General features: G+C 42.6%; 1 protein-coding gene across 4 annotated transcripts in view; it reads left to right on the top strand.

Annotated features, from left to right (window-relative positions):
- The window catches only part of LOC116819459 (uncharacterized), a 44643-nt gene that overhangs the window by 13024 nt on the left and 14991 nt on the right, over positions 1-16628 (top strand). For 3 of the 4 annotated variants that reach the window (XM_032771185.2, XM_032771187.2, XM_032771186.2), the window contains one exon: positions 10443-11443. In XM_032771185.2, coding sequence (XP_032627076.1) covers positions 10443-11443 — 1001 coding nt within the window. Of the gene's footprint in view, positions 1-7808; positions 8517-10442; positions 11444-16628 lie in introns of those variants that run through there. The other variant, XM_032771183.2, reaches the window with a different exon arrangement.

The following is a 16628-nucleotide window of genomic DNA, read 5'->3' as shown; positions in this document are numbered from 1 at the left end:
CCTCCTGCTGGCTGTCTTGGGAATTCGCTTTGCATGTTAGTGCGCCCTCTTTGGGTCATGACTTGCTGCCATCACTCCTGCTCTAGGACCCACATCTCTCCAAGGACCGCAGCGTCCTCTTCAGTGGCACAGCCCTCTGGCCATGCCACACACTGTACTCCCCCATTCCAGGGGACCTGCAGTCTGCTGTTCAGCCACTTCCCTTAGTGGCTACTGCAGCGAATCGTCAGGCCACTTCCTCCTGGCCCCAGCATCCTCTTTGCCCTTGCCTCAGGGCCACCACCTGCAAACCCCAGCAGCCAGCCAGGAGCTGTCTCTTGCTCCCCCAGTCCCTGCTAGCAGCACTGCTCTATCCAGGGTGCTGACAGTTCTCTCAGCCCTCCAGAGACACATCCTTCCTCCCTGGGCTCCCAGCAGAGAACTGAACTCCTGTTTTGGGGTTCTTGTGTATTCTGTATTCTAGGCAATAAAGTAGTATCATGTTACAACCTTGCAGCAAGAAGGTTTATTATCTAATTTATTTGTATGCTTTGAAACAAGAGTCCAAAATGCAGCCTGGTATCAGAAGGGCCTTTAGTTTGTGGATGTCTCCCCTGACTGAGAGTACACGCAGGCTTATGCAGTAAAATGTAAGTGTCTCCTAAACCCTCCAGAATTATAAATTCAGCTTCACAATCTCCCTGTGAGCTGAGTAAATAGTATCCCTATTTTATAGATGGAAAGATTAAGGCACAGAGAGGTTAAGTGCCTGCCTAAACTTACACAGCAAATTAGTAGCAGGTTTTAGGCTAGACCCCAGGAGTACAGACATTTAGTTCTTTGCTCTTCTCACTAGACTTTAGTCCTTCCCTTCCTTTACTCTAATAATCTTATTGCCCTCCTTGACTTTGGCAGCAATAGGCTTTTATAGTCTTCCCTTACTTAGGAGTCCTGTCTGCATTTTTCATTCTCCTGTAAACTAGAGAAAATATAGTAGAAAGTTTAGTGATCCACAAGAAAACAGGGTCCTGTAAAGCTGTCAGGTGTGTGCCAGGAAGGATTATGAAGAGACTTGGACCCTTTCCTAGAAATGGGATTTGCAGAGTGGAAATGTCACATCCCATAATCACTTTCTTGTAGTGGAACTGCTGTTCCCTACCACAATAACAAGAGCATCTGTTCAAAAATGCAGTGTTGGTTTTTCCTCAAATCCCAAAGGAAAATGTTACCTATTGCTGAAAACACATGTCTGCAATAGGCACAGATGAATGGGAGACGGAAATAGCTTTAACTGCAGTCTGTAGACAGTACTAAAGTCTGTTCATCTCTGCTTCAGAAACCCAAGATTGAATCCTTAAGCAGCAGTGTGGGTGAATTTACTAATGTAGCTGGAAGAAGAATTATGTGTATGTCCTTGATCAAATAAAATGCGGAGTGCTGTGGTTTGTAATTGACAAGAATTTTTTCAAGGCCAGTCCAACTAAATCCTAGTTGAGAATCTGAAAAGGAATGAGACCTCTTTCCCTGCCTCTACCAGAGCAGCAATTCATTCTTTATTTATAGCCAGATAGTCGCATAGCCTGACAAACATCTGTGGATAGGCATGCACATGTCTATTAATCTGTCTCTTACCCCAGGGAGTCTCAGCCTTTTTCTTTCTGAGCCCCTTCCCCTCCCAACATGCTATAAAAACTCCACAGCCCACTGGTGCCACAACAACTGTTTTTCTGCATATAAGAGCCAGGGCCAGCATTAGAGGGTAGCAAGCGGGACAACTGTCCAGGCCCCACACCACCGGGGGCCCCACAAAACTAAGTTGCTCAGGCTTCGGCTTCAGACTCAGGTGACAGGGCTCAGGGCCCCAGGAGTCAGCCCTGCACAGGGCACTTTGGCTTTTTGCCCCGGGCTCCAGCAAGTCTGACATTGGCCCTGCTTAGTGGACTCCCCTGAAACCTGCTTTTTTAGGATCTAGTCTGTATTAACTTTGCCTGTAATACAGCTAACATCAAATGTCCTACACCCATGAGCAGTCACCTTTTTAAAAATAATAAATATAAGGCCCATGGCTCGATGCTCCAGAGGGAAAAAAGCTCTCCACTTCCTCTATGGCAAGTGCTGCTGAACAGAGCTTCACTTGCATAGGCCAGTTACTCACAGTTCTCCTAATGACACTGGTTAGTGGCCATAATAATATGTGAACATGGATTTTGAAGGGGGGTAGTGGGCTCCTAAAGAGAGGAAAGAGCTCATTCCCAGGCATCCAGGATTCTGCTCAAAAGTCTCAGGTGCTCTTGGCTCCTCTCCGGTGGGGACTCCACAGTGAGGGACAACAGAGCACAGCAGCAGAGCTGAGTGGATTCTGGCAGGGCTCTGCTCATCCGGCACCTTACATAAAGCTGAATCACTAAACTAAGTGATGGCACTTCTGCGTGAGACTAGCAAGCTGCTTCCTTGGTACTGGAGAGAGGCCTACAAAGAGACATATGGGTTATTGTGACTCACTGATCCAAACCATGAGTGGGATTTAGTAGATGGGTGAGATAGTACCTGTGGGACATTGTCATGAGCAAGTGGGAAGGCAGTTAAATGAATAATTGTCAAAGTTACTGGGAAAGGGAGTAGGTTTTACTCTTTATTTGCATATATATTTTGTGTTTTCCCAATTTTATGACTGTTCCCTTTCCCCAATAAAGATTTTGTTTGTTTGACTCTACACAGACCCTAAATACTTGCCAGTGGGGAAGTTCTACCTGTTAAGAGCACCCAGGAGGGTGTTTAGTTTTCCCAGATTTCTGGGGGGGGCTTGAGCTGGCTTAGTTATTTATCAAGAAAGACTTTAGATCAGTGTTTCCCAAACTTGGGATGCTGCTTGTGTAGGGAAAGCCCCTGGTGGGCCAGGTCGGTTTGTTTACCTGCCGCATCCGCAGGTCTGTCCGATCGTGGCTCCCAGTGGCTGCAGCTCGCTGCTCCAGGCCAATGGGGGCTGCTGGAAGTGACAGAATGTCCCTCGGCCTGCACCGCTTCCAGTAGCTCCCATTGGCCTGGAGCAGTGAACCACAGCCAGTGGGAGCTGCAATCGGCCGGACCTGGTAAACAAACCGGGATTTCCCTACACAAGCGGCGTCCCAAGTTTGGGAAACACTGCCTTTGATATATTGAATCTGGCACTTTTTGCCGCTGTTAACCAGCTGGCAGAGTGTCATAAAAACAAAAGGATTTTCCTTCCTAGGTCTCACTGCAACATTTTTACTTAGTTCTCTTTTCACATGCTTAAGAATAACTTACAGTTAATTTTTTTTAAAAATATCTCCACATTGATCAGAAGAATACACTTATTTTTGAATTCTGTGTGGAACTAAGCTTTTACTGATCAAAGTTTGGATTATATATAGGCAATTTGATCTGGTAATTAGAGAGGATCCACATAGGTCAATTCTCAATCCTCCTTCCTTTCTGAAAGACATTTGAACTTGTGCGTGGCTCCAGAAACCAGAGGGAGCTTGTCCACACTTAAAACTTCAAGCCACTGCAATGTAAACACTTCCCATTGGCATAGGTAATCCCCCTCTCTGAAAAGTGGTAGGTAGGTCAAAGGAAGAATTCTTCCATCGATCTAGGACGGTATACGCAGGTACTTACGTTGTCTTAACTATATCACGCAAGAGTATAGATTTTTCACACCTCTGAGAAACGTAGTTATGCCAACCTAATTTTCTGTGTAGACATGGTCCGAGACTCTCCAGCTGTGTTTCTACACTAACTTCTTGGTGTAGGTATAGGTCACTAGATTGGGGTTTAAAGACATAGAAGACCAACCTGGTGGGAAGAGAAGGCAAGACATGCTAGAGACTTTGTGTTTTGGTCTTGGTGTAGCACAATCTTTATGTGCCCTGTATTTCCATCTGTAAAACTGTAAAATGCTTTCTTCCCACTAAGTAGTTCTAGCACTGTACTCTTTCACTTTATGTCTAACCCTACTCTGGAAGGGGACTGCAAAAGTTCTCATCCTATTATGTAATAGTGTAGTATCTTCTGCTAATGCTGACACAGTCTGGGGTCTGGAGGAGACAACATCAAGGGCAACAATGAAAGTTCAACTGGAGTCTTCAGTTGGTGATGCAACATCACAAAGAACTGAGTCACCAATATAAAAACAGCTTTAGATATTAGAATGGAGACGTGAAAAATAGATGTGTGAATGATGAGCTGAAACTTCTGAAAACAAATACACACACAAAAAAAAAAAATTGGCAAAGCACTAGATATGAATCCTCCCATTGACTTTGTGCTCTAGTTTGAAAGACTCTCATTGAATTCCATGGTCTCTGGATCAGTCAGTTAGTGAAATGAATGTTCTATAGAGCTCTTAGTCAGTTTTTAAATGTCTTTCATGCCTGGAATGGGCAATCCTTGGAAGATTCTATTCTGAAAAGTATCCTAAAGCTCAGACTTTTTCAGCCTAGAAATCCCGATGAGAAAAGGACATTGGGTTTCAGCTGGGAACCACACTATACTTTTGGGAGTGTTGCAGCTAATGCCAGGTCAGCAAGAAAGATCTCTGCAAACAATGAACAAAAAAAATTCTTTTTGGTAAATGTCAAAGTTCTGTGTTTGCTTCCAGTTTTGGCTGAAGGTTCAGGCCACACCTCATTTCATTCCAATTGGTTGGTTTTGCTCTAATAGCCCAGTGAGTTCCAGAGATCCTTCATTCAGAATGAACTTCCTCTGCTCCAAGAGGGAGGGATCTCTAACCAAGACACTGCACCTGCTCTGCACAGTTTGAGTCATCCCAGAATTTATTGGTAGAACTGAGATTTGTAAAGAGGTCCCTGAGGGAGAATGAAAGGAAAGGGAGCTGGTCTTAAGTCCTGCCAACACTTTCAAACTTGTGATTTTAAAATTGGACATTTAAAGAAAATTGTGGGGTGGGGAGAGGGGGACATGTTTAAGACAGTGTGCTGAGCATTGGCAGCTTCTAGTGACTTACATGGGAGCTGGAGGTTCCCATACCTCAAGTGAGCTGCCTAAAGTTAGGCATCGAAGCATGAAAACCTTGGCCCCCAAGATAGGTTTTTCTGACAGCAGTAGATCTTAATTGCACTCTCCTATGGCATATCTTCAGCTAGCTGCAGTATGAGTAAGGCTCCAATAGATCTCTCAAATGGTATCATATTGAGATAGGATCATGCTGCTGTTTCTCGAATAGGCACTTTTAAAAACAAATGGGGGAAAAAAACGCATGCAATATTCCCTACCTTCACTGTGGAAAAATTACCAAAATTTCAAAGAAGTGATGCCTCCTCCAGAAAAGGATAGGACAACACAGGGTAATAGTTGACTTTCTGAGTTGGATCTTAAGAATATTGTGTACCTCAGTCTGTGCATGTGTATCTTCTCTTTGCCCCTTCCTACTCCTGATGTTCAGTCTTCTTTGTAAGCTGTTCAAAGCAAAGCAATGAAAATCATTGCCTTGAAGGGGAAGTAATAACACACCATTATGAAACATTAGAGGGAGTGATCAGTGTTAGAGCTATATTCCTCCCCCTATGAAATTTAGATGGGTGGAGGTTTGAGAAGGAGTTTCATTTATTTGGCCTGTTCAGGGCCATAACCGAGAGTGACTTTCAGTCTATTTGCTCAGTCTGAAACTGGGAACAAACAACAGAAAAGTGAGACCTTTGCTGTAAAGCTAGAATGTACATGCTAGCACTTCTATGGCCTAGAGGATAAAATAGTTTTTTGGGACTTCCAGGTTTTTGATTATCATTATCAACGGCTTGGATTGCCTCATATATGTTTGTTTAAAACTGTAGTAGATTGTGTGTCTTGTTTTCTCTATAGGGAATTTCATTCTGATTCTTGGTGCTTTTCCAAGGGAGCTGATATTTCCTGGGTGAGTAAATATAAAAGAAAACAAACTACATTGGATAGGTCCCAAGCTGGTGAATCTGAAATTCTGAATGTAAGGAGTTACACAAACCTCAAGATGACAGGATGAGGGGACTTTCTTGTTTCTTCCTCCCCCCGCCTTTAAAATAAATATTTTTGGATCCTGCCTGCAATGCTGGGACAACTGTGCAGCTAGGCTGCTGCAGACAGCAGCCCCCTGTGTCTAATGTAGATAAGGAAAAAATGTTGGCACCTTTCTTTTTAATTGTGCTCAAACATGGTTCTTGCTAGAAATGAGCTAATAGCTTACCTTTTTTTTTTCTGTTTTTTTTGTTTAGTAAGGGAATTGATTTCTGCTTCCAAGTGGTCTCTATAAAGTGAAATAGGGAAATACATCATTATGGAGTCTTAGGACACTGCCATCACAACCACCATACTTCTATCCAAAAAAACATGGACAAAACTCCTTTTTGAGTCCTGATAATATCATTTGTAGAAGACTGCTCTCAGCACTGGATTGCCTCCTCACAGCTGGGTGTGGCATAGTAGGTTCTCCCTTTTTAGCACCCTCTACCAACAGCTGTTCCAGCCCTGCAGTGCTATGTCTCTTTTCTCATGACTCAGCCCTTTGCCCAGGACATGTTCAGTGCCACCCCTTCCAGAGGAACAGAAAGTCCAACAGAAACATCAGATCCCTCCATCTGGTCTGCTGCCCTCAGTTATAGGCCCAGTGGTCTGTACGCTCCTTGAGAGCTATCAAAAGTCTTTACCCCCTTATGTCAAGGGTTTCACACCACCTTCTCTGGGTGGCAGGTAGGAGAACTGAGGCCTGCCCTCTGCATTAAGTTCTGGTCTAAGGACTCCAGGAAAGACCATCAGGGTTTACTTCACCAGACTCCTTGCTGCCACTTTCCTACCTAGCCTTTCCTTGCGCTTTCGCCTCACCCTTCAAGGGACTTCTTTGTTCCCTACAGGGCTCTTCACTTGCTACTACCAGGAAAGCCCCTTTTGCACTAAACTTCCTCTGCTTATAGCACCATGAAGACCCTGCCCGGCTGAGTTTCATCATTAATTAGGCATGGCAGACCCTCCAGGTGCACCCAGATGGGTTAATTAGCTTCTCCACCCCGCATTTATACTTTCATCACCTGTGTGGGATAGCAGTCTGAGTTTGGGAGATAAGCAGGGTAATACCTGACCGCAGTGAACTGGGAATTGGCCGTTCAATGGAGTTTTTAAAAACACTGAGTCCTAGGCAAACTTACAAGCAGTGAACAACCCAGGACACTCTGGTAGCCTTCTCTATGATTGTGTTCAGTGATGCTCTACACCCCTACTATGATATAGGGTATCTTCACCTTCTCCTTTTCTCTCTCCTCTTTTCATTTCTCTGTTTACAGGATCTCCAGTAACTGGAGCCTAGAAACCATCAAATCATTCACTGACCCCTGATGCCTTCTCTTCTCCTCATCTCATCCCTTGGAACCTTCATCTGTCTGAGCAGGTCTTTCAGTTTCATGTGCTGGTGGGGATAAGCACTCCTAATTGTGACCTTTACATTCTCATTGTGTTAAGGTATCTTTTGATGGCACATTGTTGCAATAGCACTCCTGCATAAGATTCTTCATGAGAACTCAGAAGACTGATGTGAGAGCCCCCTGCCCAATCTCTGACCATCTGTTAAAATCTTCATATGAGATGCAAAAATTAGTCTTCCCCATGATTTATCTGAGTGATATTGGCATATTTTACCACTTTAAAAAAATTCCTATAATTTGGAAAGATTAAAAATAAAATGTGTCAAACAAATTCTCTGCCTAAATGCATGTTTCTGCAAGTCTATGACTCTATACATTGGTAAATGTGGTGAACATCTTAATAGATGATATTCAGCCTTTGTAACAGATGACTCAAATTCACTGGCTCGTTTGTCAATCATTCAATTGTGGATTATAAATTTATCAGTCCTGTCTCTTCTTCAGGAATCTTTTTTTTCTCAGCTCTGTCTTGCATATTCTGCCTCTTGTTGACCTTCCTCTGGGATAAAGTTTTGAATCCAAACTCTCAAGCTATAATAAATAAATGATTGCACCCTTGAGGTCACTGTTCTAGCCTAATTTTGCAATTTGCAGTATACAATTCACTCACCCTTGCTCTCTTTGAGAGAAGCATTTTACCTGCTGGCATTCAGCAGTCTTCCAGCTAGATATTGGAGCCAACTGGCAATCCTCTGGTGGTTCTGGGAATCAAAAGGAATCTGTTTGGACATCTGCTTTTGAATCTGAGATTTCACTGATGGCGGTTTCTACTAAGGAGATACATAATCCACCCAGAATGGCACATGCAAGCCAAAACTAAGGACAGAAAAAGGGATGAACTTGTCAAAAGTGCTGGACTGAAAGTCCTGGATCTGTTGAACTGTTATAGCATAAGTAATAGTGTGCAGGGCTTCCCCTGCCACCTTTTTGGGGTCAGAAGACACCTGTGAGCCAGGCCATCTGGTAATGATGGTTCTGGTGATGACCAAGTTGTTCAGCAGAACCTGGACGGAGACCATTAGCTCACTTCACATAGACACACAGCAATTTCCAGTCACTGTGAGCTTGAGGAGAATTAGGCCAGTGCTCTTACCGCCCATCACATCCAAGGTAAATACTATTTGCCGCTAGCAATTTTCATACAGGTTTCATATACATTTAAATAAAAGATAAATTCATGTCAGGGCTCTACTAAAGAATGTCCAACTCAAGTGACATGTGTAGAACACTCTAGTGATTGGCATGTAAGAAGAATGATTTTTTTTTCCAAATCAACACATGACTTTTCCCATGTAAACAACTTTACAGTAATAAAAGTTTGAATAAAAGACCAGGCCTGAAGAGATAAATCTGCATGAATGTGACTTCCTTCTAATGTAGAATATAGAAGCCCTCTTCCATTCCCCAGCCAAGGAAACCATACTATACACTCTGTTGCCTTGTCTTCACTAAGTAAAAAGATGTGTTCTTAACTTGAATTAGCTAAATTGAGTTAAACTCATAGTGAAGACAAGGCAGTTTGTAGCTCTCAAACAGGTTATCAGGTAAAATTAGAGCAGTGATGGGCAACCTGCGGCCCATCAGGGTAATCTGAGTCTGGGCCGCAAGACATTTTGACATTCTGGCTTCCGTTTCCCGCAGCTCCCATTGGCTGGGAACGATGAACCATGGCCACTGTGATCTGTGGGGGGCAGTGCCTGCAGATGGTCAACATCAGCAAAATGTCTCACGCCCAGCAATCAGATTACCCTGATGGGCCACAGATTGCCCACCACTGAATTAGAGACTATCAGAGCATAGGCTTTAACTCTACTAGGCTTTCCCATAGTTTCTAACTCTACCTGATAACCTGCATGTGAACTGCCCTGTCCTCAGCAGGATTTTACCTCAAGTTAGCTAACTTAGGTTAAGAATGCATCTCTCAAGTGAAGACAAGGCCTGCATGTGTATGCAGGAATTGTAGTTTCTTTACCACTTGAGTATGAAACACAGTGTTTGACAGTGAATTAGTCTCCTGATAACATGGAGATGTGAAGAATTTAACTTCCATAGATAAACTAATTACCGGTACTTGAGACTTGATGCTTTATCCTAACTCATGCCCCCAAAACGGCCTGTTGCTTATTTCATTAATTTAGGATAACAACAGTTTTTGACCGATATTTAAATCTGGCCATGGAGTATTTTAATTCCGGCATAAAATAGTCTCTCTCTCTCGTCCCCACCTGCCACTCCTACTCCCCTCTGCCAAAAAAATGGAAAGCATCTGCAGAAAATCACTTAGTCATGTCCTGGAAATCTGCAAAAGAGAGGAAATCTGGCCACTGTTTGAGGACATTTAATAATTCTTTGAGTTTCAAAGGAATTCTTTTTTTAATTTTAATCAACCAAGGGAGGAAGAAAGAGAATAAAAATCTGGACTGTTTTGATCTCATGGCTATATACAGACTTGTTTGTTGTTCTGCCAAGCTTCTTTTGTGTTTTAACAGATAACAGACCAAGATGACTAATCATTTTAAATAAACAAAATTCCCTTTTCTCCAACTAACACTGGTAAACACATGGCTCCTAGACAGGGGCTGGTGATCTAATTATTTATGGACTTTCTTCCTTTAAAGAATATTGCCCAAGGCAGAGGTGAGATTTACTTTCCCGTGCATGAAAGTTCTGTGAGAGAGAAGTCTCTCTTCACCTTCTCTCAATCGCAAGCACTGTTGCTATGAAAGCTTTTGCCATCTGAGGCTTGTGTCACGTAACGAAAGGGAGACTGGGCTTGCAACATACACGTCCAAAAAGTGATCATCTGTTTTAAATATTAATGCTCCAAATGGTGAATGTAGAAGATCGGCTTTTTAGAAGCTTTATGAATTTTCATTTCCTAAGGGATGTTCTATGTCAACCAACTGAAGATGGATACTTTTAAGATAGTAGGTGTAAAAGGCCTAGACCTCTGAATACTCTCTCTTTAGTTTATAGCACTAATATACATCCATTATAAAAATGGTGATTTTTATTTGTCTGTCTGTGTCCCTCCAGGTATATTATTCCTGTGGTGCAGATTTGGAATCCATGGAAAGAGGTCTTATTTTATCACCAGGCTTTCCAAATAACTACTATGCAGGGACACATTGTGTTTGGCAGTTTTTCATTCCTGTTAGAACCCATCTTATCCTGGAAATTCTTGACTTTGATGTATTTGAGAGCTCAAATGAAACTCCAGACCCTTGGGATGGCTTTTTTACTTCTTCTAAAAGAAAAAATAAGGAGATGTTTCCTACTGAAGAAAACTCTGACCTTCCCATCACTTTTGCTACTACAAAATCCTCTGATCTGGCTGGGATGTCAAAGGCGACCCAGAAACATAGCAGCCCAGGAGCTCAGTCAAAGGGTCTTGCTGGCCACTACGATGGATTCCCAGTAACTACCTCCAAAAAAGAAGAATACAAACAAACATCTGAAGAAAAACAGTTCAGACAGATGGAAGAACCCAAAGAAATAGCTAAGGCTCAGCCAGACGAACTGCCATTCACTGTGGCTGGCAATACTGCTACGCAGCAGCAAAATATCAGTGGCCTAGAGATGAACAGAGATTTGAAAGGGAAAGTCCTGCTTGCTCACCTCACTGCTAGAAGGAGAGATGAGGTCATGGGAGAGAATCAGACTCTCTCCACCACAGCCTTACCAAGAGGAAACTCCACCACCCAGCAGCCTTCAGCGGATGTGTGTCCCCATGATGTCTTGTATGTTTCTGACCTCATCACATTTTCCTCTCGCTTCTGTGGGACAAACTTGCCTTTAAACAAGACCATGGTCTTCAGTTCATCTCTGGAGATGGTGGAGGTTATTATGGAGCTGATCACGACCACGGATCGTGGGAGGGGCTTTGCGATGCTCTTTGAATACAAGAACATCACAGAACCTAATGTCATGGATGTGGTGAGGCAGGATGGAAAGGAAGACACAATGATGCTGGCAATAATAACTGGAATTGTCCTCTTTGCACTTGTTCTTCTGTCTACCCTCTGCATAACTTTCAGGTAAGATATTTGTAATGATCTAAGCTCCTGAAACTAAGCCTGCCATGAAATCTGGGATATAACTGATGACATGGTGAAAAGGACAGTGAGGGTTTTTTTTCCACTTTATTTAATTCAGAATCAAACCTGATAAGATAAATTGTCCACCAGAATAAAATCTGGCTAAATTCCACTCTAATGTATTTGTTAATACTATGTGTAATTTACTATTATTATTTGGTAGTATGGTATGTCTCAAAAAAATGATGGTCTTGGCTTTGGATTTTTTGGCAGCTGTCTTGCAGTGTCCATTTTGATATGTTTTAATGGGGTTACCAGGAGTGGCATTAGACTTGCTGGGGCGGAAGCTGAAGCCAGAGCCCCCCTGTCCAGAGCTGAAGCCGAAGCCCCAGGGCTTTAGCCCTGGGTGGCAGGGCTCAAATGACAGGCCCCCTACTGGGGGCTGAAGCCCTTGGGCTTTGTCTTTGTCCCCCTGGAAAGGTGATGGGGCTTGGGCTTTGGTGAGGCTTGGATGGGCTCTAGCTTCAGTCTCCCCTCCTGGGATTGTGTAGTAATTTTTGTTGTCAGAAGTGGGTTGTGGAGCAATGACATTTGAGAACCCCTGCTTTATATGTGTCCTTCAAACCTTTTACCCATCCCTCCTCCATCAAGCGGGCGAGACACTAGTGTTGCCCTAGAACAAGCAGCATATTCTTCCTGGACTGGGTCTAATGTTGTTCCATGCCCTGCAGGATAATGTTTCTTCCTTTGCTGCATATCGAAGTTGAAAAATCAAATCCTATTTCTGCTTTTCCACAAAATGTCTTCGTTCAAAACCGTTTTTTCTTAAATTGAAAATGAAACAATATTTCTATATGATTCCTCCCCGCATCAAACTTAGCTGAAACCTAGCTGGTTTTGCCAGACATTTTGATTGTGACAGAAAAACTTTCAACAAACTGTGCTGCATGTACAGATCCTCTGCAGCAACAGAATCCAGTTTTCCAGGGCAGCATTCAACTGTCTTAACTAAGAGACAGTCTTTTTTCCCCTTCCCTTGCAATCCCGTCACTGATTCATGAGAATACATCTTCCAATGTCTGCAACAAATGAAGCAGGGGTGCTACAGACAACAGCCTCCTTTACTGAACACGCCTGAATCATCACCAGAGCAAATCCATCCTGAGCACTGACTGATGCAGCAGTAAAAAACAGTTATGAACTCATGTAATTAAAAATTGTAACATCAGGCATATGACAAAGGGAGCAAAATTACAGCTATACAGGCTTTCTTAATTCTGGCATTTCCTAACTTTTGAGGGCTTGACTTCACAACATTTTAATGTTCTTTTAACCTTTTGTGTCTGTGTAATGTCTCTTTGAGGTTGCAAAATTTTCAAAGAGCTCTTGGTAATATTCAAGAATATTTTGATAAGACTTATTTTTCTTGTGGTCCTGTTGGAAGGTAAATCCCTGGACATGCTGAATAGATACAAAGTATATTCTATAACCACACTAAGTTTAAAGGGATATAGACAAGGTGGTTAGGTTTAAACATCATTTTCTCTGCTATACATGGAAGTTCCTGACTTCAGAATCCAGCTGTTATTTTGTATTGCTTAGCAAACTAAACCTTGCAAAACTTTAAGAGTTAGACACATGTGTTTATACCTAACCATTGTCCTTCTTGACGGACCCTGATAAATACATAATTTAGACTACAAAGTTTTGCCTGCTCTAAAATGGTTCAAATCTGATGGAAAATATCTACTAGATTCTAAATATTTTTTATATTTAAGCTCTTGCCAATTTTTTTTTTTGTAAATGCTTCCCCTGCTATAGTAATAGTTATGGCCTAATCCTGCTCATATTGGGCCAGATTCTAATACTCTCTCTTGTTGAGTACCACGTTACTTCTCAAATACTTCCAGTAATTTCAGTGGAACTTCTCATGGCACAAAGTAATACTCAACACAAATGGGGATGTTGCAAGCCATCAGTTTGGCTTCCAGCCCCCTTAAAAACACCAAGCCCATTTTGAAAGGCAACTTTACTTTTAAAGGTTCAATTGCTACGGATATTGTTTTGCTGATGAGAGGCAGGATTTGTTTTAATTGGCTTTTTCAACCAGGATGTTTTTAAAATGGGGAACTAGTTGAGTGTTAACACATGGACTAGAATTGCAGGAAATGATTGTCCCTGGTAGCTTGACTCCTGGATCTTTGGATTGGTGTGGTTTCAGGGAAAATTACCTGCTTTAAGTTAGACTGCATTTTTGTATTGTGTTTTTGTTTTGTTTTTAAAGGCCATTTCCTATTCTGCTTGCGTATACTCATGTGCAAGCCTCCCTGTCTTTCCAGGGAGAGGTTATTTTGGGCATATGTTGATTTCTTGCCAAACTTGTATGCATGAGTGAAATGTGATGCTTGTGAAAGTGAAGGCCTCACCGTGCTGAGTAAGCCAGTTTATATAGTACTGGCAGATGCTGCGTTAGGTTTTTTTTCTTGCTGTTCTGTCTATGCACCTCCAGGCTTTTAGTCTGGGACCTCTTCTGATTAGAGCTTGCCAATGTTACTCAACTGTTTTGGCTTATGCAAACTAGGAGTAAAATTATGTGATATCCATTAAGTACATCAAAAATTTGCCTCTGAATGAGACCATCAAACTCACTTCTAATTTTGTGTGGCCTAAGTAAGGATTTGAATTCAGAGATGCATTAGCCCCCTCTTGTCCTCCTTGCAGGAAACGTTAATTAGTCAAATCTATAAGAGAGGAGCTGACTTCAGATCAAGAATGGGAGAATAAGGAAGGAGAATGCCCACACTGTAAAGTTTAAGGAAAGGTCAGATCTGGATCCATTACAAAGGAGGCTTTGAAATTCAGAGTCTACCTGGGCCCATTACAGGGAGAAGAGCCTGCTTTGAAGTACAGATATGGGTTATAGGGATTTGATCTGGGATTTCAGTTCAGGCTTATCTAGGGTAACCATATAACAAGTATGAAAAATCAGGACGGAGGTGGGGGATAAGAGAAGCCTATATAACAAAAAGCCCCAAATATTGGGACTGTCCTTATAAAATCAGGACATCTGGTCACCCTAGACCTATCTTCTATAATGAAGCTGGCTACAGCATTACATCAGGGGTCCTGGAACAATCTAAATAGTGGGGATACTAAGAGCCATTGAACCCAACTGTAAACCCTGTATACGATGGAGACCACTACAAGCCAGAACCCCTAGTTCCAGCACTTATGTAGTACGTAGAGCATAAGAACTTCAAAATTAAGGACAAAGGGGGCACTTGCTGAAATGACAACAATGTTCAGTGGAGCCCATGACTGCAGGTCCTGTCCCCTGAGAACATCCTGTCAGTCAGAGAGTACTCTAGGAGGAATGAAGATACTCTAATGAGGCAGTGCATTCAGCAACGGGTCCAGTTTTCTGAGGAATAACACTTGCTATGACTGGAATGTGCTGTTACAGAGGAAACCTCAACAGAAGAGGCTAATAATAACCTGTTTGCTAAACTTGTCCTCCACCTCCCTTTCTCTCCACTCCACCTGCTCCTCTGGTATCTGAGCAAGTTGAAGCTTAGCTGTGCTATGCTTCCTTCCCCACCCGCTCCTTTTTTTTTTTTTTAAAGCTGCCACTGTTGCTCAGCTAGAAGTAGCAAGCTGTGCCTCGCCAGTGGTAGAAATGGCATAGGACAGGCTTGGCACCCAGCACCATCTAATAAATGGAGTCATCAGCAATGCCTGCCCAGGTTTATTCCATTGAACCAAAGTGAAGCTATCTGGGGAGACTCCAAGTTTCTGCCACACTGTTGCTTTTGTTTAGTGTTTGGGGAGGGAATGAAAGCATCAGTTGTTAGATGGCCAATAATTCTAATTACTTTTGGCCATGAGGCCTGGCTTGAGTAACAGGGGTTTTTATTTTCTTTCCCAAGCCCCCAAGAACAAGAGACACGTTCACCTTATTTAATTTTAATCATGCCCAGTGCAATCAGACTTTTGCTTGATGGTTGCAATTCATGGGGAAGAGACATTTTACATCTGCGCACCCTGCCAAAGAACTGATTCTTATTACAACCCCTCAGTTTACAAGCATTTCAGATGAAGGGAATCCTCTTATTTCCAAACACCTCCCTCCCATATAAATTAATTTAAAAGTTAATACCCTCCCTGTATTTCCACTTGGTGGGCAGAAATGATGTAGTAATGTTTCATCCAACATAAGACCCAAATAATAGTGACTGGGCAGGATATAGAGCAGGATTGACCAACTGGTTGCCAGGTGGCAATTCTTACTGCTGTAATACATTTCTGGGGAATCTGATTGACGTCTGAGAGTATGCTAAAAACAGAACGGTTATCTGCTAATTGCTGCAGCTCTGTACTGAGTACTGTACAGAATCCAAGAAGCCCCTCGCTCCTTGCCTGCATGCCTCAATGCCCTCCATCTTTGTTTAGCCTATAGCTCTGCACATTAGTTCTTGCCATGTAAATGGAGCTATTGCTACTTCAGCAAAGTCTTGCTGTGCTGGAAAAAAGTTGCCTTTGTCAAAAGCTTCTACAGAAAATTTGAATTTTTCAGGAAACAAAACCCCCACCCCCAGTTGTTCAGCTAAAAACTTCGATTCAGAAATGTCATTGTGGTGCCTCACGTGAGCTGAAGTCTGGGGGCATGAGGCATTCTCCTCTGTGGATGGGGCTGCTTGGCGAGACTAAATCTCCCATGATACACCATGGTTTCCCTGTATGCTGAGCTGCTGTAGTGCATCATGGGAGTCGTAATTTCACTGGATACCCAGGCCCAAAAAGAAGAATGGGGGTATAAGAATCTGTGGCAGCATTTCTGAACTGAAAAAATTCCATTTTCTTCTGGAAGTTTTTGACTTTTGGTCAAAAGATGACTTTTTTCAGGTGTTCATTTTATTTTATTCTCCACTTAAAAAAAAAAAAAAAGAGTTTGCACAGAAACACTTCAGCCAGCTCTAGTTAGTATTTTGCCCGTGATACATAAGTACTTTAAGTCTTGGGAAGCACAGTGGCGCTCATTTTCTTAGTTACCTGCTAGATACCCAGCTCCCAGCCTTGTACCTCAGGAATATACCATCTTGCACTGCTCAAGATGAGCAGTGCAAATTTATTAATTGGTTCACCACTTCAACAATGGAAAGTGGAGATACACTGGCCTTTGTACCCT

Source organism: Chelonoidis abingdonii, chromosome 22 (assembly GCF_003597395.2).
Source record: "Chelonoidis abingdonii isolate Lonesome George chromosome 22, CheloAbing_2.0, whole genome shotgun sequence".
Taxonomy (NCBI): domain Eukaryota; kingdom Metazoa; phylum Chordata; order Testudines; family Testudinidae; genus Chelonoidis; species Chelonoidis abingdonii.
Note: the sequence above shows the minus strand (reverse complement) of the source record. Positions and strands in the feature narration are given on the sequence as shown.